Raw genomic sequence first — 24,303 nt, 5'->3', positions numbered from 1 at the left:
CTTAAATTCCACATGTGAGTGAGATCATATGGTATTTGTCTTTCTCTGACTGACTTATTTCTCTTAGCATAATACACTTTAGCTCCATCCACATTGTTGCAAATGGCAAGATTTCATTCTTTTTGATGACTGAATAATATCCCATGGTGTGTGTGTGTGTGTGTATATATATATATATATATATACACACACACACACCACATCTTCTTTATCCATTCATCAGTCGATGGACATTTGGGCTCTCTCCACAGTTTGGCTATTGTTGATAATGCTGCTATAAACATCGGGGTGCATATACCCCTTCAAATCTGTATTTTTGTATCCTTTGGGTTAGTGCAATTGCTGGATCATAGGGTATTTCTATTTTTAACTTTTTGAGGAACCTCCAAACTGTTCTCCAGAGTGGCTGTACCCATTTGCATTCCCACCAACAGTGCAAGAGGGTTCCCCTTTCTCCACATCCTTGCCAACACCCGTTGTTTCTTGTGTTAATTTTAGCGATTCTGACAGGTGTGAGGTGGTATCTCATCATGGTTTTGATTTGTATTTCCCTGATGATGAGTGATGTTGGGCATCTTTTCATGTTTCTGTTAGCCATCTGGTTGTCTTCTTGGAAAAGTGTCTATTCATGTCTTCTCTCCATTTCTCAACTGGATGATTTGTTTTTGGGTGTCGAGTTTGTTAAGTTCTTTATAGATTTTGGATACTAACCCTTTATCAGATATGTCGTTTGCAAATATCCCATTCCAAAAACTGCCTTTTAGTTTTGTTGATTGTTTCTTTCGCTGTGCAGAAGCTTTTTATCTTGATGAAGTCCCAGTAGTTCATTTTTGTTTTTGTTTCCCTTGCCTTTGGTGACTATGGCTGAAGTCAAAGAGATTTCTGCCTGTGTTCCCCTCTAGGATTTTGATGATTTCCTGTCTCATATTAAGGTCTTTCATCCATTTTGAATTTATTTTTGTGTATGGTGTACGAAAGTGATCCAGTTTCATTCTTCTGCATGATGCTGTCCAGTTGCCCTAACATCATTTGTTGAAGAGACTATCTTTTTTCTATTGGATATTCTTTCCTGCTCTGTTGAAGATGAGTTGACCGTAGAGTTGAGGGTCTATTTCTGGGTTCTCTATTCTGTTCCGTTGATCTGTGTGTCTGTTTTTGTGCCAATACCATACTATCTTGATGACTACAGGTTTGTAAGACAGCTTGCAATCCGTAATCGTGATGCCTCCAGTTTTGTTTTTCTTATCTTTTTTTTTTTTTAAAGATTTTATGTATTTGACAGAGAGAGACACAGCGAGAGAGGGAACACAAGCAGGGGGAGTGGGAGAGGGAGAAGCAGGCTTCCCGCGGAGCAGGGAGCCCAATGCGGGCCTTGATCCCAGGACCCTGGGATCATGACCTGAGCCGAAGGCAGATGCTTAACAACTGAGCCACTCAGGCGCCCCTCCGGTTTTGTTTTTCCTTTTTAGAATTGCTTTGGCTCTTCAGGGTCTTCTGTAGTTCCATACAAATTTTAAGATCGTTTGTTCTAGCTCTGTGAAAAATGCTTGTGGTATTCTGTAGGTGTTGCATTAAATGTGTAGATTGCTTTGGGTAGTATAGACAGTTTAACAGTGTTTGTTCTTCTAATCCATAAGCATGGAATGCTTTTCCATTTCTTTATGTCCTCTTCAGTTTCTTTCATAAATGTTCTATAGTTTTCAAAGTACACATCTTTTACTTCTATAGTTAGATTTATTCCTAGGTATCTTCTTGTTTGTGGTGCAGTTGCAGATGGAATCGATTCCTTGATTTCTTTTTCTGCTGCTTCATTATTGGTGTGTGGAAATGCAACAGATTTCTGCCATTGATTTTACATCCTGTGACTTTGCTGAATTTAGAAATGATCACTTTTTAAGTTTTGGTGTCTTGTTTTTAAACCAAATTGGATCATTTTGTATGTGCTTTTTTGTAATTTGCTTTCTCTTCTTAATGAGATTATGCTATATTTTTTCTTGTCATTAAATACATAACCACATCATTTTTTACATCATAATTTTTAATGGCTGTATATTATTGCACTGTATGATTGCATTATACCTTAGTCCCCTATTGCTAAAGAGGTTTTCTAGTTTTTTTGGTCTCAGAAACATCTCTGGACCTCACGGTTCAAACACTTACCTAATTATTTTGTTAAGTTTTTAAAAGTGGATTTGCTGAAGAAAACATGTGCTCTTTCTTAAGACTTTTTTTTTCTTAAGACTCTTAAAAGTTACTCAGATTTACACTCTTTAGCAGTATGTACATCTGTAATGGCGCTGGTATTTTTAGTCTTCGTTGATGCAGTAGGTGAGAGCTGGTCTTTCATTTGTAGGTGTAGTTCTTTAATTAGCAGTGAGGCTGATCATGTTTTCATGATTACTGGCCTTTTTCTCCCCCTTTCTGATAATAAATTATCTTTCTAGTCCTTCATCCTTTTTCTGGTTTTGTCAAAATTCCTTATTTAGTAAGGATATTCTTCATTTATTGTATTGTTACATTTTTCACAATTTATTATTTGTTGTCCTATACAGTTTCATCATCCTTCATTGCTCTAAAATTTGATACAAACTTATAAATTAGTCCTTACCTACTTTGAATTTATGAATTTATTTTATGCTTTCACATTAGAAGTTAGTTGCAAAGAACCAAAGAATAGGATATAAAATACAAAGCTAATTTTCAGTCATGTTTTATACTCAATGTAAAAATGAGTATCTAATTTGCTACATTGCTTAAATAAGAGATGTGTTAAGGAAAGCTGCTGTCACCATAGTTGGTATCTATTATTTGAAGCCACTGTCTTACCAACCCAGATAAGAAGGAAGTCATTAGAATTAGTGTGTTGACTTAAGGCTCTATGGTAATGATAATGAAAACAATAATATTTTTATTGAGTTATTATTTGCCAGGTATTGTGAACCTTGTGGAATTTGATGTCAAAAAAGGAAATTATTCACCTAATAATCTGTTGTAGTCTGGAGGAACATACTGGACTGCATGGGCCATGAGCCTGATCCAGAAATGTATGTTTTATGAAAGCTTTTGGTTCATATGTAACTAATTTATTCTTTTTTGATTTAATAGGATTTGATTAAACAATATAATACATTAATAGAAGAAATGCTTCAAGTCCTCATCTATATTGTAGGTAAGATTAAAACATGTTTGAAATAGGATATGAGTTCTTTTTAGAGAAAACGTTAATAAAAACTGGAATTTATCATTTTACTCTCTTCCCAAACATAGCGTAGAATATTAATGTGACTAATATGATTGATATGTTTAGAAACCCAGCTTTTAAAAAAGCACAGCTCTGTTACATCTTTATTTTTCAGTACCTGATTTACAATTGTTTGGTCTTGTTTATAGAGGTCTGGAATACAATTATCCTACTTAGAAATATAGATGAAAAATATCTGTACATTGCTGAAAATCTTATTTATATATGAAATTTCAGGTCTAAGTAAAATATATTTTCATTGTGTCATTCTATTAAATTACTTTGTGCAATACTGGCCATACTTTTATTTTTTTATGTTCGTTTTATAGTCTTTATTGATTTTATCAGCTAGTAGTTCTTAACTTCTCATTCTGGCTCCTGTTTCTTTACTGCAGCAGACACGGCTTTATATTAGTAGTTCCTAGTGAGGATTCTAGCCATTAGTTAAATCTGAAAACATGGGTTCATTTTACTTGTTGTGAAAGAATTAGTTACTGATTGGCTGCTTGTCTCAGCAGGAAGTATGATAAACCTTAATTGCTAAATGAGATACACATGTGTAAAAGATTTTTAAATTAATGCTATATTTTATTAAATTTTAAAAACTTGAGGGGAATTTTAATGTTTGTTCTTGGAATACTATATGAAGAATTTCTAGTACTGTATTAAATATTTGCTATTTTATATTTTTACTGTTTTATTGCTACTGTTATTTTTCTGTTATTGTATTTATCCAGATTTATTGGGTTTTTCCTCCTATGTGATTTGATTCTTGGTTGATACTTGCTATATTCTTAAGTATAATAAGTTCATTACTTTCAGGAGTCGACATTTAATATATATCAATATATATGTGTAAGTAATATATATGTAATTATATAATATTCTATAGTAATTACATATTGTATTGTTATACATTATATTATTATACTTCCGTTATTTATAATATATTAACTGTCAAGAGCATGCCATCTATATTCTTTGGGTCTCAGATTCCTGATTTGCAAAATTAGAAGCTAATCTGTATGATCTCTAAAGTTCCTTCTAGCGCTGTACTTCTAGGGAATGTTGTTTTAGGTGAAAGAAAATTGAAAGTTACAAAGTGCTTTACGAATGTTAAGGGGAATGATCTGTTTGAAATGAATTCACTTCACAAAAAGTCATTCTTTGGCTAATGTGTAGAATTTATCAAATCTCTTAGGCAAAAGTTTCCTATCTTTAAAATAACCTTGTTATAAATATCATAGGACTTTTTATATACGGTGTAGTATTGAAAATCAGTGGTGACATAAGGCCAGTTACCATAGTAGGCCTTCTTAAGGCAATTAGAATTAGATGATATGACACCAATGAAGTTCCCATAGTTAACTTAGCTATATTTTCTCTCTCCATTTGGCAGTTTATTGAGATGAAAAATGGAAATGTGATCATGTGGGCATTTTAGCAACACCAGTCATTCCTGATACATATTAAGTATTTTGTTTTTGAGTTTTCACTTTGTTCTTTCATAAAATAACAAGTAGAGACAAAATTGAGGAAGATCTTGAAAGAAAAGCTATTGTTCAACAGTGGCCACTGCTTTTTCAATGCTTTGTTTTCTGATTTAGAAACACATGCTAATTTAATTGAGGGGCCTTGTTTATAATGTGTGTGTGTACCTCTGTGTGTTTGTGTGTGTATAAATTACAAGAAAGCCTGTGTTTTTAGGTCTCTTCATTTTTCTTCCTCTGGCTTTTACATACAGAATTTTATTCAGATTTTCGAACATGTGCCAATAATTTTTGGTCCCTTTCTCATGGACTTACTGCATTGTTCTGTGTATAAGTGTTCCTGGTAGAAGAGATTTGAATAGAAAATAATTAGTTTACTGTTTCTTTTCATTGTTTGTATTAGGAGAGCGTTATGTACCTGGAGTGGGAAATGTGACCAAAGAAGAGGTCACAATGAGAGAAATTATTCACTTGCTTTGTATTGAACCCATGCCACATAGTGCAATTGCCAAAAATTTACCTGAGAATGTAAGTCCAATATTGTTTTTTACTCCATTCGCCTTAAGATGGGATTTTTTTTTCTTTTTTGTTAATTGGAAACTACTTTGAAGTTTGAGGAAAATCTATTTGGCAAATTTTCCTGATCTAAACTTTAATTCTGGACTTTGGGACATTAGGAAACATTTAAGAAACATAGCTATTTGGAAAACATCTTAGAACAAGAAACTCCCTTTTTGTTTACCTTAAAATAAAATTTCTCCAGAGAAAAAGGGAGCTCCCTGAAATACTATTTGGGTAGTTTGTTAGTCTGGATCTTCCAAAAAGCAGATGTCAAGCCAAAACATGTAAGAATTTATTAGGAATGATGCCTATGAGAGAAAATGGTGAGGGAGTTTGAAAAGCTGGGGGAGCCATGAGACTGTCAGGCGAGGCTGATTTCAGGTGAAGGAAGGAAGAAAGGGTAGATAGAAGCATTCTAGACCACTAGGTAATCTACTCCAGGCTTGATGTCTTCCCCTGTATCCCAGAGTGAGCCTGCGTTAGTATCTCTGCTGCCTCTACCTGAGGCCTGCAGGGTGCAATCTCAGGGCCACCACAGGTGATACTTATGTTTTTGTATATACTGATTATAGAAGTAATAGTCCTAAAGATTATGAGTCTCATATTTTTTCTCCTGAGATTTAATTATGAATTAGAACAATGATTCTTAAAAGAGAATTAGACTTATCTACTATCAAGGTGTTCTAGAGAAGTAGAATAGAGATAAGCTTGGACTATTGGTCATTTTTCCCAAAAAATATTTGTATCTTTTTCCAGTTTCATTGTTAACTGATTCTCAAGCTAACCATTTGGCATAACACCTTCATAATTTCTGCATATCTATCTACCAGTTTTATAATTATTAATACATTTTAAGATTAACTTTTTTTTTTTAAAGATCTTATTTATTTATTTGACAGACAGAGACACAGCGAGAGAGGGAATACAAGCAGGGGGAGTGGGAGAGGGAGAAGCAGGCTTCCCGCGGAGCAGGGAGCCCGACGCGGGGCTCCATCCCAGGACCCTGGGATCATGACCTGAGCCGAAGGCAGGCACCTAACAACCGAGCCACCCGGGCGCCCCAAGATTTAACTTACTTTTTTAAGGATTTATTTATTGGGGCGCCTGGGTGGCTCAGTCATTAAGCGTCTGCCTTCGGCTCAGGTCATGATCCCAGGGTCCTGGGATCGAGCCCCGCGTCGGGCTCCCTGCACCGTGGGAAGCCTGCTTCTCCCTCTCCCACTCCCCCTGCTTGTGTTCCCTCTCTCGCTGTGTCTCTGTCTGTCAAATAAATAAATAAGATCTTTAAAATAAATAAATAAAGATTTATTTATTTGAGAGAAAGCCAGGAGCACAAGAGTGGGGGGAGGGGCAGATGGAGAGAATCCTCAAGCAGACTCCCTACTGAGTGTGGAGCCCAATGTGGGGCCCAGTCTCATGACCTATGAGATCATGACCTGAGCTGAAATCAAGAGTCAGATGCTCAACTGATTGAGCTACCCAGGCGCCCCTAACTTATATTTTTTCTTAGCATCTTTCTAGGCAGTACTATCAGTGAAATAGTAGGTTTAGATTCTAGATTTTTTTTCCTAATTCATTTTAAAATAAGTGAGTAACTATTCAAAATTTTAAAAATACGTAACTGTGTGCAACCTAAAATAATTTCACATACCACTAGTGATACACATACCATACTTTGCAAAAAGAAATCTTTAGGGCATATCCTAACTTCATTGCTTACCCCAAGTGCATTATTTTTAAAAGAGGTTAAATATCATAATTTTTGCAAAACTATAGGAATCTGTGAGCTTGCTTTAGTATCTTGACTATGTTCTTATCCTGATTTTAAGTGACTTCATAAAAAAAATAATATTTCTTGATTAAGGAAAAGTTCCAGCCAGTCAGAAAATTATTATAATGCAGAAGCCAGAATACATTTGGGCATCTACAGGTGTTTTGCTGTAGATCCCATTTATTTTATAACCTTAGTTTTAGGTGTTGGTACAGCATGGACATGTGCTTAAATGATGTGGATGATGAACATATTACATAAAGGAAAGCTCTTTTTCTTTGAACTGTTGGGCAGGTATGTGTGTGTGTGTGTGTGTGTGTGTGTTTCTATATGTACACGTATATTAGGGCAAACTGAGATGAAATTTCTTCCATGAGTAGTTTATTTATAGATTTTATTTCTCTTTAGAAATTGATTCCTCAAAACAAAGCTAATTGGTTTCAGACCTAATTTTTTATATTGGAAGTTGATTTTTTTTTATTGCTTACAAAATACTTCAAGAATGCTGTTGAAATGTATTTCAGTTCACAGTAAGAGAAGGAAAAGTCATAACATGAAGGTAAAAATGACAAAAATATTGTTTCAACAGGAAAATAATGAAACTGGCTTAGAGAATGTCATTAACAAAGTGGCCACATTTAAGTAAGTACTTAATATTTCTGCTTATTCTGAGAGATAGACCAGTCTTTGTTCTTGTATTTTGGATACTTTGTAGAAGCTCTGAAGTCCCTCCCTGAGCTCCCAAGAACAAGATGGAATACCCATTAGAAGGAGTGAAAGTGAGAGGCACACAGTAAGCATTTAGTATGTGTTTGTTGAAGAAATGAGTATCTTTAACAGGTGTATGAGAAATACTCATTTAGATATTAAATGACATAGATAGTAAGTACAGTTGACCCTTCAACACAGGTTTGAATAGCATGGGTCCACTTACACATCGAGTTTCTACAGTACAGTACTGGAGGGTATTTTCTCTTCCTTATGATTTTCTTAATAACATTTTCTTTCCTCCAGCTTACTTTATTACACAAATATGGTGTATAATACATTTAACATACAAAATATATATATTAATCAACTGTTTAGGTTATTAGTAAGGTTCCTCGTCAGTAGTAGGCTATTGATAGTTGAGTTTTTGATTGATAAAAGAAATAGAAGATGAACAAACAAATGGAAAGATATTCCATGCTCATGGATTGGAAGAATTAATATTATTAAAATGTGCAAATTATTCAAAGCAATCTGTAGATTCAGTGCAATCCCTATCAAAATACCAACAGCATTTTTCACAGAACTAGGACAAATAATACATTTGTATGAAACCACAAAAACCCCAGATAGCCAAAGAAATCTTGAGAAAGAAGAACAAAGCTGGAGGTGTTACAATTCCAGATTTCAAGACATACTACAGAGCTATAGTAATCAAAATTGTATGGTCAGATTGGTTAAAATCAAAAAAACAAGAAACAGCAAGTGTTAGTGAGGATGTGGAGAAAAAGGAAACTTCTCACACTGTTGATGGGAATGCAAACTGGTGCAGCCACTCTGGAGAACATTTTGGAGTTTCCTCAGAAAGTTAAAAGTCAAACTACCCTATGATCCAGTAATCGCACTACTGGGTATTTACCCAAAAAGTACAAAAACACTAATTCAAAGGAACACATGCACCCCGTTGTTTATTGCAGCATTATTTACAATAGCCAAATTATGGAAGCAGCCCAAGTGTCCATCCATAGATGAATGGATAAAGAAGAGGTGGTATATATTATACAATGAAACATTATTCAGCCATAAGAAAGAATGAAATCATGCTGTTTGCAGCAACATAGCTGGAGCTGGAGAGTATAATGCTAAGCAAAATAAGTCAATCAGAGAAAGACAGATACCATATAATCTCACTCATATGTGGAATTTAAGAAACAGAACAAATGAACAGAGGGGGGAAAAAAGAGAGAAACCAAGAAACAGATTCTTGAAAATAGAGAACAAACTGGTAGTTGCCAGAGGGGAGATTGGTGGGGGGATGGGTGAAATAGATGATGGGGAGATTAAGGAGTGCACTTGTGATGAGCACTAGGTGTTGTATGGAATTGTTGAATCACTATATTTTACACCTGAAACTAATATAACACTGTTAACTATACTGAAATTAAACGAATAATAATAATAAAAACCGGTATGCTACTGGCGCAGAAACAGGCACATAGATCAGTGGAATAGAAAAGAGATCCCAGAAGTAAACCCACAATTATATGGTCAGTTAAGCTATGGCAAAGAAGGCAAGAATATACAATGGGGAAAACACAGTCTCCTCATAAATGGTACCGGGAAAAAAAATTGGACAACTCCATGTGAAAGAATGAAACTGGACCACCTATTAACACCATACACAAAAATAAACCCAGCGTGAATTAAAGACTTAATGTGAGACCTAAAGCCATAAAAATCCTAGAAGAGAACACAGGCAGTAATTTCTCTGACATTGGCCGTAGCAGCATTTTTCTAAATGTCTCCTGACAAGTGAAACAAAAGCAAAAATAAACTATTGGGACTACATTAAAATAAAAACCTTTTGCACAGTGAAGGAAACCATCAACAAAACAAAAAGGCAACATACTGAATGGGAGATTTTATAATTCTTTGATTCTTTGAGATACATGAAATGGAAATAAGATTTTAAGTGGATTAATTATTAAAATTCAAAAAATTCCTACTGGTAATGAATTTCTACTTTCTATAGTATTATAGTCATAAATTAGTGGTTTAAAATAACTTTTAAAATAGGATATAGCTTTTTTATGGTTTAATAATACTCAATAACGTATTTCACTTAAAAATTCAATAGAAACCAAAAGCTGTTTAGTGTGCTGAACAAATACGATGTATTCCTTTTGGCTTTGATCCTTTTTCTTATAGTGCTGTATGAAGGATTCAACACTTTTTTCTTTTCTTTTTTTTTAAGATTTATTTATTTATTAGAGCATGTGGGGGGGGAGGGGCAGAGGGAGACAGAGAATCTCAAGCAGACTCCCTGCTGAGCACGAGCCCAGCAAGGGGCTCCATCTCATGACCCTGAGATCATGACCTGAGCCAAAATTAAGAGTTTGGACGCTTAATTGAGCCACCCAGGTGCCCCAACACTGTATTTTCATCTCCAGTCTGATATCTCACTACCATTTTAGAAAGCCTTAGCAAATTAAGTAGGGCATCAATCAAATGAGGTCTGTATAATATAAAATAAGTTTCCTCAGATTTATTTAAATTTCTTAATTATGAAACACAACTTGGCTGTTATAAGGACTTTGAGCTTGCAGTGTAGGTTTTTAGTTTTACTGTTGGAATGAAATTAGTCATTTCAGTTTAAGCAAGCTAATTGATAAATGATTGTATTTCTTCTAGATTTTGACAGTTTAATTTTTAGGTTCTTATTTTCAGTATTTTATACTACAAGAACACCACAGTTAATCTCTGTATTTTCTGTTCAGGAAACCAGGTGTGTCAGGCCATGGAGTTTATGAACTGAAAGATGAATCATTGAAAGACTTCAATATGTACTTTTATCATTATTCCAAAACACAGCATAGCAAGGTAGGAAAGATATGCTTTTCAGTAAATAAGCCTAAAATGCTTTATGGTTTCTAACTCCATAGAAAATTTCCTGGTTTTTATGTAGTTTCATACTGGTTCTCACTAATAGAGGCCATTATCTCACCCAAGAAATTAAAATTGAATCAGTAATGTTATCTAGTGTACAGGCAGTATTTAAATTTTTCTGATTTACCAGCAATATCCTTTATCACTGTCTCATGGGGAGGAGGATTCAGTCAAGAATGCTGCACTTCATTTGGTGTCATGTTTCTGTAATCTCTTTTCATTTAGGGTAGTCTTTTTGCCTGTTTAGTCTCTCATAATATTGCCATTTCTGTAGAGTATGGACTACTGATCTTTTAGAATATCCTACATTATGAATGTGCCTGATTATATTCTCATGGTTAGATTCAAGTTAAACTTTTTGGGGCAAGAATATTATATAGGTAATATATTGTATCACATCAGTAGGCGCATGTCTATTTGTCCCCTTAAGGGTAATGTTAAGTTTGATCACTTAGGGTGATGTCTGGACTTGTCCTTATAAATATGATTGAATAATTTCCAGCCCATAGTACGATGCCCTGAATATATAATAGGCACTAAATGAACATTGTTGACCAAAAGAATGGGGAGTAAAATCTTGAGGAGAGATGTTACTCATCTGGTTTGCAGTTGCTTTCCCTAGGACAGTCATTTTATTTCTGGCACAAGGTAACATTTTGAATACATACTTAGTATGTATTTTGGTAGGCTCCTGGATCTTTCCTGCCTGCTTCAAAGTATTCCCTTTGTTTAATGCTTGCCAAGCAGTATATTTAAAGTTACTCTTTTTTTCTTTTTAAATACACAGGCGGAACATATGCAGAAAAAAAGGAGAAAACAAGAAAACAAAGATGAAGGTAAAAAGTGAGATTCCGAATTGACTCATTTTTTTAAGATTTTTTTTTTTATTTTGAGGGAGAGTGAGCAGGGAGAGGGGCAGAGGGGGAAGGAGAGAGGCAAGCAGACCCCGCTCCGAGTGCACAGCCTGATGCACGGCTCGATCTCACAACCCTGAGATCATAACGTGAGCCAAAATCAAGAGTCAGACGCTTAACCAGCTGAACCCCCCAGGCGCCCCTGAATTGACTCATTTTGACTATTTTCTGTGGTTTTTGTATCAGCAAAGCATATAGTGTTTTTCATCTTTGTTTTTGTTGTTTTTTAAGAGTGGGCAACTAATGGAAGTGCAAAGAACCCTTTAATTCTTGCCCTCACATTAAGTTATGGCTTACATCAATGGGGACAGAATTTTTAAATTTATAGCAATTAGAGTCTATTTTGGGTGATTAATATAGTGACTTATATTTCCCTTGACATTGATGTGTTCACTGTTCTAAAGGTAACAAAAATCATGTGTTGTTGCGTGTAATATGATTTTGACATATGCAATTTAGCATGTAGGATAACCTAAATAAAAATATACTTGTTTGTCTCTTCTGCTATCCATCTTCCACTCACTACAGCATTACCACCACCACCACCTCCTGAATTCTGCCCGGCTTTCAGCAAAGTGGTTAACCTTCTCAATTGTGATATCATGATGTACATTCTCAGGATCATATTTGAGCGGGCAATTGACACAGATTCTAACTTGTGGACTGAAGGAATGCTTCAGATGGTATGTATACTTGAAATATTTTTTCTACTTCTAATATTGTCTCTACATCGTAGGGTTTATGAGGAGCCAGGGAAAAGAAGATCTTTGGTCTAACTTTGTAACTTCAGTCAGACCCACACTAGAGCACCTGAGACCTGGGGGTCATTAAAAATAGTTTAGATGTGGCATAGACTTTCTTAGTCATACAGTCTCATATTTTAGTATCCTTACTCTTGAGAACCATTTATACTGGGGAAAAAAAAAATAAAAAGCTTGCCCTACTAATAATAAATCGGTATATCCTTATTACATCATAATTTTCTACATTTCTTATTTTACTTGTATTATGAGCAAGTAGTGATTTGAAGACAGACTTGAATCTTGGGTTACCCTATTTAGGAGCAAAGAATAATTTCTCCATTTTACTGGTAAGTGGGTATAAGTATAATTATTTCATAGCGTTTTTATGAGAATTAGCTCATTAAGTAGAAGCGGCTATTTTTTCTTGATATTGTTATAGATAAATTACTTAGTAGTGTCATCTTTGGTAGCTATAACTGGGTATTTATTTACTTAATTTAAATTAAGTAAATTAACTTAATTTAAAATTTAATTAATTTAATTTAATTAATTTTCTTTCTTCCTTGGCTGTTATTGGTCTGGAGGTTCTAAATGCTGATCATACTGTATGTGTATCTCAATTTTCGTTATAACAATGGTAAATACATGAGTAAAAAATTTCAGGCCATGGGGATATATTTGAAATCAAAGGTTAAAATTTCTCTCCCTACCCACTAGTGTCCTACCTAGGAAATAAGCACTGTTAAAGGTGTGTATCTTCTGGAAATCATTCCACTTTAGCACATATAGGCCTATTTCATTCTTGATAGATGTTTGCTCCATTGTGTGGATATGTATAGTTTGCTTAACCAGTCTCCTATTAATAGACATTTAGGTTATTTTTAGGTCTCCATATAATAACACTGAAATGAACATCCTTGTACAAATACCTTTGCATACTTGAGTGTATTGTCATACTGATTCCTAATACTAGGTCTGTACCTTTACATTTTTGATAAATATCGTCAAATTGGCCTTCAAAATGTTATACCAATTTACTTTGACATAACCGGTGTGGTGGAAAGTGCCTGTTTCCCAGCACCTCACCCAGCTCTGTATTTTACTAAACTCTAAAAATTTTGCCACTCTAATAGGTGAAAAACAGGATGGTCTTGTTTCAGTTCACATTTCTTCAATTTTAAGTGAGGTTGAACATTTTTCATATGTGTATTTATCATTTCTCTTTCTGTGAACTTCTTGTTTATAACCTTTGCCCCTTTTTTACCTATCAGATTGCTTATTTTTACCTTCATTTAAAATATATTTACCTCCGGAAGCACAGTTTTATAGATCTTTTCATATTCCTTTTTCAGGCATTTCATATTCTGGCATTGGGTTTACTAGAAGAAAAGCAGCAGCTTCAAAAAGCTCCTGAAGAAGAAGTGACATTTGACTTTTACCATAAGGCTTCAAGTATGTTTTAGTATTAATTTTAAGCATAGCTTCAGCTAATTATGAATTTGTAAGTGAAAGTTTAGCTCTTACAGAGTGTTAATCTACCACTCCTTAAACTATAGACAGTTCTGAAATTAAGACTTTTCCTAGCATCTTTAGTTTTTAGCTGATGTTTTCAACAATAAAAATATATTTTCAGTCCCCTACTACAATCTTTCTCACTGCTTAACCCCCCCCTTTTTTTGAGTGGGGGATGCATACATTGATAGTTTCTTACTTTCATTCTTTGTCTCAGTATTACAAATATTTGCTTCCTCATCAACCATAACACTCACACTACCCATCTACAGAAGATATTAATGTTCCTGAATATAAAATGATTGTAGACGTCCGAGTGAATGATAGTGTGTTTGTCTTGCACTGTTTTCTTCCTGCAGAACAGGATAGGTTTAGATTAGATTTTTACTAAGATGTATTTATATTTATTTATTACATTAAGACAGTTTCATCAAAGCACATTCCAGGGACATTGATTACGAAACCAGTAGGAGAAAAGCATCTCCTATTCTGTTTACAGACTGTATTTTTTAGGTCCTTGAAGACATCCTAAACCTATTTAGTTTATGGATATAAAAAGCCCCCGCTTTCATATTTTTTGGGAGCTTTGGTTCTCATTAACTACTTTTACTAGACAGTGAGCCAAGTGGAAGAAAGGCGGGAGACAGATCATTAAAGGTAGCTTTTATTTAGCAGCCCCAGTGGAAAATATATTAAGTTTTAAAATAGTTCAAATTTTTCAAGTTGTTTAATTTAGTATTGAGTACTTCATGTCATTGCAGATTCTTCCATTGAAAAATTAATGTAGTTAAGGGAGTGATTTTGAACTTTGGTTGGCAATGTGAAAAACATAACACTGTAGATTATAATTATAAAGGTTTTTATTTATGATTTGTAACTTTTGTGTTTTAAAAAAGGATTGGGAAGTTCAGCCATGAATGCTCAGAATATACAAATGCTTTTGGAAAAACTCAAAGGAATTCCCCAGTTAGAAGGCCAGAAGGACATGATAACATGGATACTCCAGGTGAACCTGATAAAAAAACTGTATCATATCTTGGTTTAAATATTGAAGAATCCTCTGCCTGTAATGTTAAACCATTATTCTCCAATTATAAAGTCATTTACTACTGATTTCATGGTCACTCACATATTTTCATGTTTTAATGGAAGTTTTTTTTTAATAAATTAAGATTTATTTGTGGCATTATTCAGTCAGCATCTGTTGAATGCCTATTATAGTGCCATGGTCATTTCTAGACTCTGAACAACACAGATAAGGTGCTTGCTATGATGGAGAATACACTAGTTGAGGTACAGTCAATGAACAAGAAAAGGATAATTCAGTAGATGAATAGAGGGTAACTTCAGATGGGTAGTCAGAAGGCCTCTTTTGGGGCGCCTGGGTGGCGTAGTCAGTTAAGCATCCAATTCTTGGTTTCGGCTCGGGTCATGAGATTGAGCCCCGTGTTGGGCCCTGCACTCAGGGTGGAGTCTGCTTGAGAGTCTCTGTCCCTCTCCCTCTGCCCCTCCTGCTTGTTCACATTCTCTCTCTCTCTCTTTCAAGTAAATAATCTTTAAAAAAAAGAAAAGTCCTTATTTAGGAGGTGACATTGAAACTGAATGACATGGAGCCAGACTTACAAAAATCTGGAAGAGCATTCCACAAAAAGGAGACAGCACTGCAAAAGCTCTAAGGTGGCCAGAAAGAAGGCCAGTATGACTGAAGCACAATGAGGGAGGGAGAGAAGGTAGGAAACAAGGTCAGAGGGGCAGCCAAGAGCCAGATCATATAGGACCTGACAGGTGAGGGTAAAGTGATGGATGTTATTTTTGAGGACAGTGGGAAACCATTAAAGGATTTTAAGTAACATACTCTGGTCTCTACTTCTGTAAGATCACTGTGGCTCCTGTGGTGTAAGTGGATTATAGGGGACAAGAGTAAAAGCAGAGAAACTATTACAGTACTGTTGCAGAGGGGCGCCTGGGTGGCTCAGTCGGTTAAGTGTCTGCCTTCGGCTCAGGTCGTGATCTCAGGATCCTGGGACCGAGCCCCATGTTAGGCTTCCTGCTCTGCAGGGAGTCTGCCTCTCCCTTTACCCTTCCCCCCTGCTTGTCCTCTCCCTATGTCTCTCTCAAATAAATAAATAAAATCTTAAAAAAAAAAAAGAAAAGAAAGAAAACTGTTGCAGAAATCCTGTTGAGAAATGAGCATGACCAAGGCTCAGGTGCAGATGGCAAGAAGCTGAACTGATTCAGATGTAATTTGGTGGCAGAATATATAGGATTTGTTGATAGATAATGGTGGAAAGGATGAGGGAGATCACGGAGTCAAAAATGACTCAGAGTTGAAGCTTGAACTGTTGGGTAGATGCCACTGCCTTTGAGGAGGAGTGAATAAGGGGTAGTAAGAGAAGCCAGGAATATTACCTTAATGGGAAACCCTCCACATGGAAACATGAAGCCAAGATTATGGAGCTTCCCCTCACTGTATTTATTTTAAGATTCTGATGTGATCAGCTAGATATTGTTTTGATAACTAGAATATAGAGTGGTTATTTTCCATATTTACATCAATTGGAGATCTTGGTACTGATCTGTACTTCAAGAAGTCAGCTTTTTCTTAACTAGAGATGCTCCTTAAACATGCTTGATATAATATAAGATAAGATGTTATTATTAAGGTTTCTCTTGGAATAGAATTCACAAGTATTTAGTATTTGTGTTAAATTTGCCAATATAATAATTTTAAAAATATAAAACCAAAACAGAAACAAGGTAGATAAGTATTCAACTCTTATTAAGAAAATAAATTGATGGGGCACCTGTGTGGCTCGGTCGGCTAAGCTTCTGTCTTTGACTCAGGTCATGATCCCGGGGTACTAGAATTGAGCCCCGAGTTGGGCTCCCTGGTCAGCGGGGAGTCTGCTTCTCCCTCTCCCTCTGTCGCTCCCCCTCGCTCATGTACGCTTGCGCTGTCTCTCAAATAAATTAAATCTTTTAAAAAAAGAAGAAAAGAAAAGAAATCAGGGGCACCTGGGTGGCTCAGTCAGTTAACCATCCGACTCTTGATCTCAGCTCGGGTCTTGATCTCAGGGATTTGAGTTCAAGCTCTGCATTGGTCTCTACAGTGGGCATGGAGCCTACTTAAAAAAAGGAAAGAAAAGAAAAAAAATCAACTGAACTACATTTACTTCAACATTTATATCTTACAGATACAATGTTATATATTGGAGATCTGTTTCCAAAAATTTATTTTCTTTTAGAATACCAAAGTTCATTGTCAAAATAGACAAAAAGTACAAGTATCAGCTCATAAACTTACTAGGCATTTTCTCCAAATGTTTAATATAAAGTTGTGTTGTAAGTTCCTTGTGGGAGGTTTTTACACATGAGAATGTGACTCCTTCAAAATATAAATAAGTTTTGTGGATGTACCCTCCTATTGCTAAAGCTTTGATTTTTGTTAAAAAGAATGAGACTGATCTATATAAGCTATTGTGGAAATATATCCACAGATAAATGTTTAAGTGAAAAAGAAATATAGGAAACAGTGTAAATGGTAGGGTTGCTTTTGATGAGAATATATGTAAATATAGAAAAACATATTCTGATAATTTTTTTTCTACAAAAGGCAATTGTTTTTTTTTTTAAGAGAAAGCAGGGGAGGGGCAAAGGAGAGGGAGAGAGAGAATCTTAATCAGGCTCCACACCCATAGTGGAGCCCGAAGCAGGGCTCAGTCTCATGACTCTCAGATCATGACCTGGGCCAAAGTCAAGAGTTAGACGCTTAACTGACTGAGCCACCAGGTGCCCCCTAATAATCTTTAATTTAGTTAATTTTGGGGAGAGCGACTGGCTGCAGGAAGAGAGGGTTTCACTTTCCATTTTCTATTTTTGTCTTTATATGTCTTTGTACTAAAAATGTTATTTTAAATTAAAAAAAAATTTTCCCCTGGCAAAAGTAGAGGTACTCTCTCTCATACCTGCAGATAGACTCAGCTGATTTTACTGCCTGCAACCTCCTCCTTAGCTGTATTGCTCATCAACTAGGGGAGCTGTTTGTCATAGGCAGGAGTTACTTTTTATATACTTAAACTAATTATATAACTATTTACATGTGTAACTATTTGTGTGTGTGTGTATATATATGTCAAGTTTAAGTCAAAGATATTTGGTGACATGATGACAAAATCAAATTACTGAATTTTTCTGTTTCTGGTCAGTCTAACCAAATCTTTTAACATTTCATCTGTTTCTCACAGATGTTTGACACAGTGAAGCGATTAAGAGAAAAATCTTGTTTAATTGTAGCAACTACATCAGGATCAGAATCTATTAAGAATGATGAGGTAATAACGTAATAATGGTGATGTTCTTTGTCTTTGAACTTTACTGGTGTAAGAGAGCTGCTGCTTTTTTGTTAGAAGGAACCTGTTGTAAAGTTTCTGAGATGTCCATCTTCTTTTGTTCGTTGTTTCTATATCACAGGGATTAGTGGTATTTGACATATAGTTGTCCAGTATAACATATGTATTTTATAAAAGCAGAGGAAATTGATGTACAGTGGAGCTCTGTTGGAAATACCGTAATTTATTAATTTTTGAAATATTTTAATATCTGAAATTGGGATATATCCTGTAATGACTTCTTATAATTTAATCAGCAGCATTCTTTTCTTAGTGGAACATAAGATAATGCTACATCTTAGATTCAATGAAATGCGGTAATATTTAGGTTACAGAATTCTATAATATAACAAATCAGGTTTTGATTATTCTAATCTTAAAATTATTAGAATACTATTACTTGTGATTTTTTTTATTGTGATTTTTAACTATCCCTCCTAAAAGAAAAACAGTGGACTTAAGTTAGATACAAACAAAAAGACACCATGCATCTCAGTAATATGTTTAAGTTCTCAGTCTTAGCAGTGCATCTAGTCATAACTGTTAGATATCATCAAATTGGGTAAAATTGATTAAATGTGAGTGATTAAATGATTGACATATGATTTAAAATTTTTTTCTTTCAACTTTATTTCTTAATCTACCTGCATTGAGTATAAAATGCAACTTATTAGATACTTAAGGTACTTGGGGCTTTTACATTGAATTATTAAAATAACCAAAAGAGCAGTTAGTTAGGGGCGCCTGGGTGGCTCAGTCGTTGGGCGTCTGCCTTCGGCTTGGGTCATGGTCCCAGGGTCCTGGGATCGAGTCCCACATCAGGCTCCCTGCTGGGCGGGAAGCCTGCTTCTCCCTCTCCCACTCCCCCCTCCTTGTGTTCCCTCTCTCGCTGTCTCTCTCTCTCTGTCAAATAAATAAATAAAATCTTTAAAAAAAAAGCAGTTAGTTGTATGATATGATGGAGCCTGTATGCTCATTTTGAGACATTAGATTGAGTCTAAGCTTAAGCGGTAATCAAATTTTATCAGACTCTTAACTCTAGGAAATTTTGCCTGACTGAACAGTATATGTAAATTTCAACAATGGATCTTACCTAATTTTTGTGGCTTCTTAATACCCAGATTACTCATGATAAAGAAAAAGCAGAACGGAAAAGAAAAGCTGAAGCTGCTAGACTGCACCGCCAGAAGATCATGGCTCAGATGTCCGCCTTACAGAAAAACTTTATTGAAACTCACAAACTCATGTATGACAGCACCTCAGAAATGTCTGGGAAAGAAGACTCCATTATGGAGGAAGAGAGGTAAAACCAAGCAAAACTAGAAATCAGCAACTCAGTTTTTTGGAGGGAAAATGACATACTCATTTTAAATAAAATTTTTCCAAAATACGTTTCATAGTAAGAGAAATTACATTTATTTTTAAACTAGGAAAGGCACAGTGAAAGCTCTTAAGGTACTAATTGAATGTAAGTTTATGTTCATAAACAGTTCAAGTGCACAATAGTTTGTTGAGAGGCTTTATGCACAAAAAGATACAAAATGGGAATGGCACAAATCAAAATCAAGTTCTGTTATCTTGTATGTACAGGCTCTTTTATTTATTTTTTATGTTAAAAAAATGTAAGTACTAATTGTACTTTTTGTGTTTCTTTGAACTTATTTTAATATTCTTTTATATTGACATAATATATTGCAGAGTGTATTACATATTGCACAGGCTTTTTTAGATGCACATTTATGTATCAGTTCAAATATTCCACAGCATTTTTATGATTTCTGGTAAAAATACTGCAGTTATTACAGATTGGGAAAAAAAATCCTTCACCTGAAAAAGGTGGTTTATATTCGTTTTTCATTTTTTCTTAAAGAGAAAGAAGACAATGCCTATGGTTGTGGTCATGGATACCACATTAGAAAATGGGAATCAGGGGCACCTGGGTGACTCAGTCGTTAAGCGTCTGCCTTCGGCTCAGGTCATGATCCCAGGGTCCTGGGATCGAGCCCCGCATCAGGCTCCCTGCTCAGCGGGAAGCCTGCTTCTCCCTCTCCCGCTTGTGGTCCCTCTTTCACTGTGTCTCTCTGTCAAATAAATAAATAAAATCTTAAAAAAAAAAAAAAGAAATGGGAATCAGTAAATCTAGTGTTCTGGGTCCCACTGTGGTGTGCTTTTGGGGAAATCAGCTAACCTGCTGAGAGTCAAACTTTGTGGGATGTTGCATAGATACAGTGAGAAAAGGAGGCAAAATAAGGGTACTTTTAATCCACTGCTCTTTAAACAGTGTGTGTTGTGGATAGTTTTAGGAAATTGTGCCTTTGCAATAGCAATAGTAACAATATACATAATATACCTGTATTCCTGAAGTTGAATATGCTAACAAGTACCAATAAGAATAAAGACTGTATATTTTAAAGATTAAAAAAAAAGATATAAAGGTTAAGATATCCTTGGCTGATGATAGTAATAAAACTAGAAATTAACACAAAACTTTAAACAACAGAAGTTCTAGCCCTCTAGATATTACATATTGGCAGTATACTCCTTAGAAAGTAATGAAAGAGATTACCATATATTTATCCAAACAACAGGATATAAGCAAATATGTGCTCATAGTTAATTAATGGCCTTAATATTTTTATTATTTACTTTTTATTGCCTGATTGATTGCATACATAAAATTGTGTTCTCATTGAAAAGAATTCAAATAATACAGTAAGTTCCCTTTGACCATCCTCTACATTCCTTATCTTTCTGCACAGATAACCATTGTTAATAAATAACTCCTGTTCTCTACCTCTTTCTGTGCATTTATTATTGTGCACATAAATGAATTTTGTTTTGTGTTTTTTAATAAGTTACTTTACCATGCCTTTTGTTCTGCAGATTGCTTTTTCACTCAGTGTCTTATAAATCTTTTCATGTCACTGCATATAGATCTATGGTATAGATTCTACGTGATTCTTTATGACTACTGCATAGTAGTCCATAGTGTGTATATACAATATTTTATTTATCAGACTTTGAGCATTTAAGTTGATTTTCCCTTATTTTCCATTTTTCCCTTATTATAAACAATGTGTCAGAACATTTTTTAATATTTGCCTTCTTGTACAATTGTATAAGTACTTCTCAAGGATGAAATTAATATGTGAAAGGGCTGAGTCATAATTATTTGAAATTTTAATAGATACTGCCACAGTGTCCTCCAGAGTAGTTTTACCAGTTCCTACTCCCAACAGTGTTTGAGAGTTTCTATTTCCTTCATATTCACCAATAATTACTATTATCAGTACTTGAAAAAATTAGATATAATCAACATTATAAGCCTGTGCCAGTCTGAATTTCCCTGATTACTAGTTAGTATTAGGTTGAGCATCTTTTCATATGATTGTTCACTAGTCTGTTGTGTTTTGTCTTCTGGGAATTACCTGTTACTATCCTTTGCCCATCTCTTTTGGATACTTTGCTTTTGTTTTATTGATCTTTAGAAGTCCTTTCAAATTATGGATACTAAACTTTGTTGCATGTTTCCCATATTTTGTCCCAATTCTTTAACATTAATTATGAAGTTAAGCCAGAGTTTTCAGTGTTGATAAGGACAGATTTATCAGTCTTTTAGAGTTTTAATTTTTGGTATCTTAAGGCTTTCTCAATCCCAAAGTCACAAATATATTTTCTTATATTTTTTAAAACAAAATTTTAATTACAGTTATATTGACACATTTTCCTTTTAAAAATCAAATGTTAGACATAAAGCTAAAGTTCTGTTTGAGCAGTGGCCTAACCCAGGACCCCTTTCTGCCCTTCCTCAGTAGATATTCTGGTTATAAGTTTTATGTTTATCCTGTTAGAATGGCTATTATGCTATTACATACAAATATATGTAACTGTAGAAATTATATTGTATCATTCAGTCTTTGGTTTTATTTGCATAAGTGTTATCACATGTGTGTCATTCTGCAACTTGTCATTTTCACTTGGCAATCTGTGCAATATGTTCTTACATACAAAACAAGCTCAGTGTTTCTCAGTCTTGACATTTGGGCAGCAGTTCTTTTTCATGCTCCATGAATTGCAGGACAGTTAGCATCTCCAGCTCTTCATCCACTCATTCCAGTAGTGTTCCCTAGTCCTTATGATAACCAAAAAAATAAACCTTACCCCACGTCTTGCTGAACACCTCCTATGAGGTTGTACCACACTTAGCTTTTTAAACTGCACCTTTTAAAAACTGCATAATATTCTGTATTATATAATTTCATTTCATGGATAATAAACATGTAAGTTATTTCCAGTTTGTTGAATGATCTGTGACATTTCAGGGAGCTTCTTGTACAGGGAAAGAGGCAGTATTGCAGAGTAGTTTAGAGCGTGGCCTATGAAGTCAGATCACATGGGTTAAATCCTGACTCTACTACTTCATAGTGATGAGTCATTAGGTAAGTCTCTTACTGTCTCTAGGCCTCAGTTTCTTCATCTTAACAATGGAAGGTAATATTAGGACCTACCTCATAGGATTGTTTGTAAAGATTAAATGAGTTAACGTAATATGAAGTATTTTAAACAGTACCTCACATTGCAATTGTGCTTTATAAATATTTGCTATTATTATATTATTATTACACACATTGAGTACCTACTAAGAATTGCTAAATCATTAAGATGTAAGTCTTTATTTTAATGCCTACCAAAATAGAATAGAAACTTAAATGCCTAGTAAGAAGGAATGGATAAAACTATTACGCACATATAGTAAGAGTACTGGGCAGCCATTTAAAAATAATGTTTCTGAGGAAATTTTAATGGCATGAGAAAACAACTAAGATACAAGTGAATAAAGCAGGATGCAAATCTGTATATGTTTTTAAGTATGATCTTAATTATGTAAAAAGAATGTTATAAATAGAACGTGAACTGGATGGGAATATACAAATGGTTATCTCTAGGTTGTGAGTGTATAATGCTTTTTATTTTCTTTATACTTATCCAGATTTTCCAAAATTTCTTAATAAGCCTGCATTACTTTTATAATCAGAAAAAACCAATAACCCAGCTTCTTGGTACAATAAATTAAGTATAATTATACAGTCTACTTTGTGATCTGCTTTTTTTGCACTTAGCAGCTCAAAATGCATTTTCTAATAAGCAAATTAACTGATGAGTCAGAAAAATCAAGGGGAAAGATTTTAAGCTAATACTGCTAAGTTATTTTTATTTTACTATTTTTGTTCTTAAAGTTCTTGCCCTACAGTTACTTAAAATCTACCAAAATATAAAGACAAGTCACCAAAACATGTGTCCTCATTTCTGGTCGTTTCTCTTGGTAGCACCCCAGCAGTCAGTGACTACTCTAGAATTGCTTTGGGTCCTAAACGGGGTCCGACTGTTACTGAAAAGGAGGTGCTGACATGCATCCTCTGCCAAGAAGAACAAGAGGTGAAAATAGAAAATAATGCCATGGTATTATCGGCCTGTGTCCAGAAATCCACCGCCTTAACCCAGAACAGGGGAAAACCTATAGAACTCTCAGGGGGTATGTATTGTTTAATAAATATCCTTTTGAGCATTTCTTTTCATACTTATGTAATTAGAAAAAATATTGAAAGAAGTTTGGGAATGAGACTTTATTTAGCTTTATTTAGTCAGATCACATTTTATCATGTGTAAAATGGACTCTGGGTCTTTACATGCCATGTTGGCTCCTTTGTTTTATTTTTTAATTTTAATTTTTGTTACACTTGGCCACATTGCTCAGTCTGTGGCTATCTATCTATCTCCATTTCTCTTTGCTGAACCTTTTGAAGGTAGGATGCAGGCATATGACTTTGATCCCTAAATATTTCCATATGCATTTTCTAAAGCTAAGGATAATCTATTATATATCTATCATACCATTATAACATTTTAAAAGATGAATAATAATTCAGGAATATCACCTAATCCATATTTGGATTTTCCCAGTTGCCCTCAAAATATCTTTATTTTTTTAGCTAGACTTTTCTTTTTTCAGGATCCAGACATGTTTCGTG

The 24,303-nt window shown here is 34.7% G+C and overlaps 1 protein-coding gene across 2 annotated transcripts in view; it reads left to right on the top strand.

The window, feature by feature from the left end:
• Positions 1-24,303, top strand: part of UBR1 (ubiquitin protein ligase E3 component n-recognin 1) — a 149,584-nt gene that overhangs the window by 71,657 nt on the left and 53,624 nt on the right. For both annotated transcript variants that reach the window (XM_028126716.2, XM_028126715.2), the window contains 11 exons: positions 3,106-3,169; positions 5,135-5,259; positions 7,653-7,705; positions 10,549-10,651; positions 11,505-11,553; positions 12,160-12,314; positions 13,727-13,826; positions 14,783-14,892; positions 18,131-18,217; positions 19,396-19,577; positions 23,602-23,807. In XM_028126716.2, the coding sequence (XP_027982517.1) occupies positions 3,106-3,169; positions 5,135-5,259; positions 7,653-7,705; positions 10,549-10,651; positions 11,505-11,553; positions 12,160-12,314; positions 13,727-13,826; positions 14,783-14,892; positions 18,131-18,217; positions 19,396-19,577; positions 23,602-23,807 (1,234 nt within the window). The remainder of the gene's footprint in view (positions 1-3,105; positions 3,170-5,134; positions 5,260-7,652; positions 7,706-10,548; positions 10,652-11,504; positions 11,554-12,159; positions 12,315-13,726; positions 13,827-14,782; positions 14,893-18,130; positions 18,218-19,395; positions 19,578-23,601; positions 23,808-24,303) is intronic.

The sequence above is a fragment of the Eumetopias jubatus genome, unplaced genomic scaffold (genome assembly GCF_037043125.1).
Source record: "Eumetopias jubatus isolate StellerSeaLion01/CBP00866 unplaced genomic scaffold, mEumJub1_p1.0 scaffold_7, whole genome shotgun sequence".
In the NCBI taxonomy this organism is placed as follows: Eukaryota; Metazoa; Chordata; class Mammalia; order Carnivora; family Otariidae; genus Eumetopias; species Eumetopias jubatus.
This window is presented reverse-complemented; position numbering and strand designations above follow the sequence as displayed.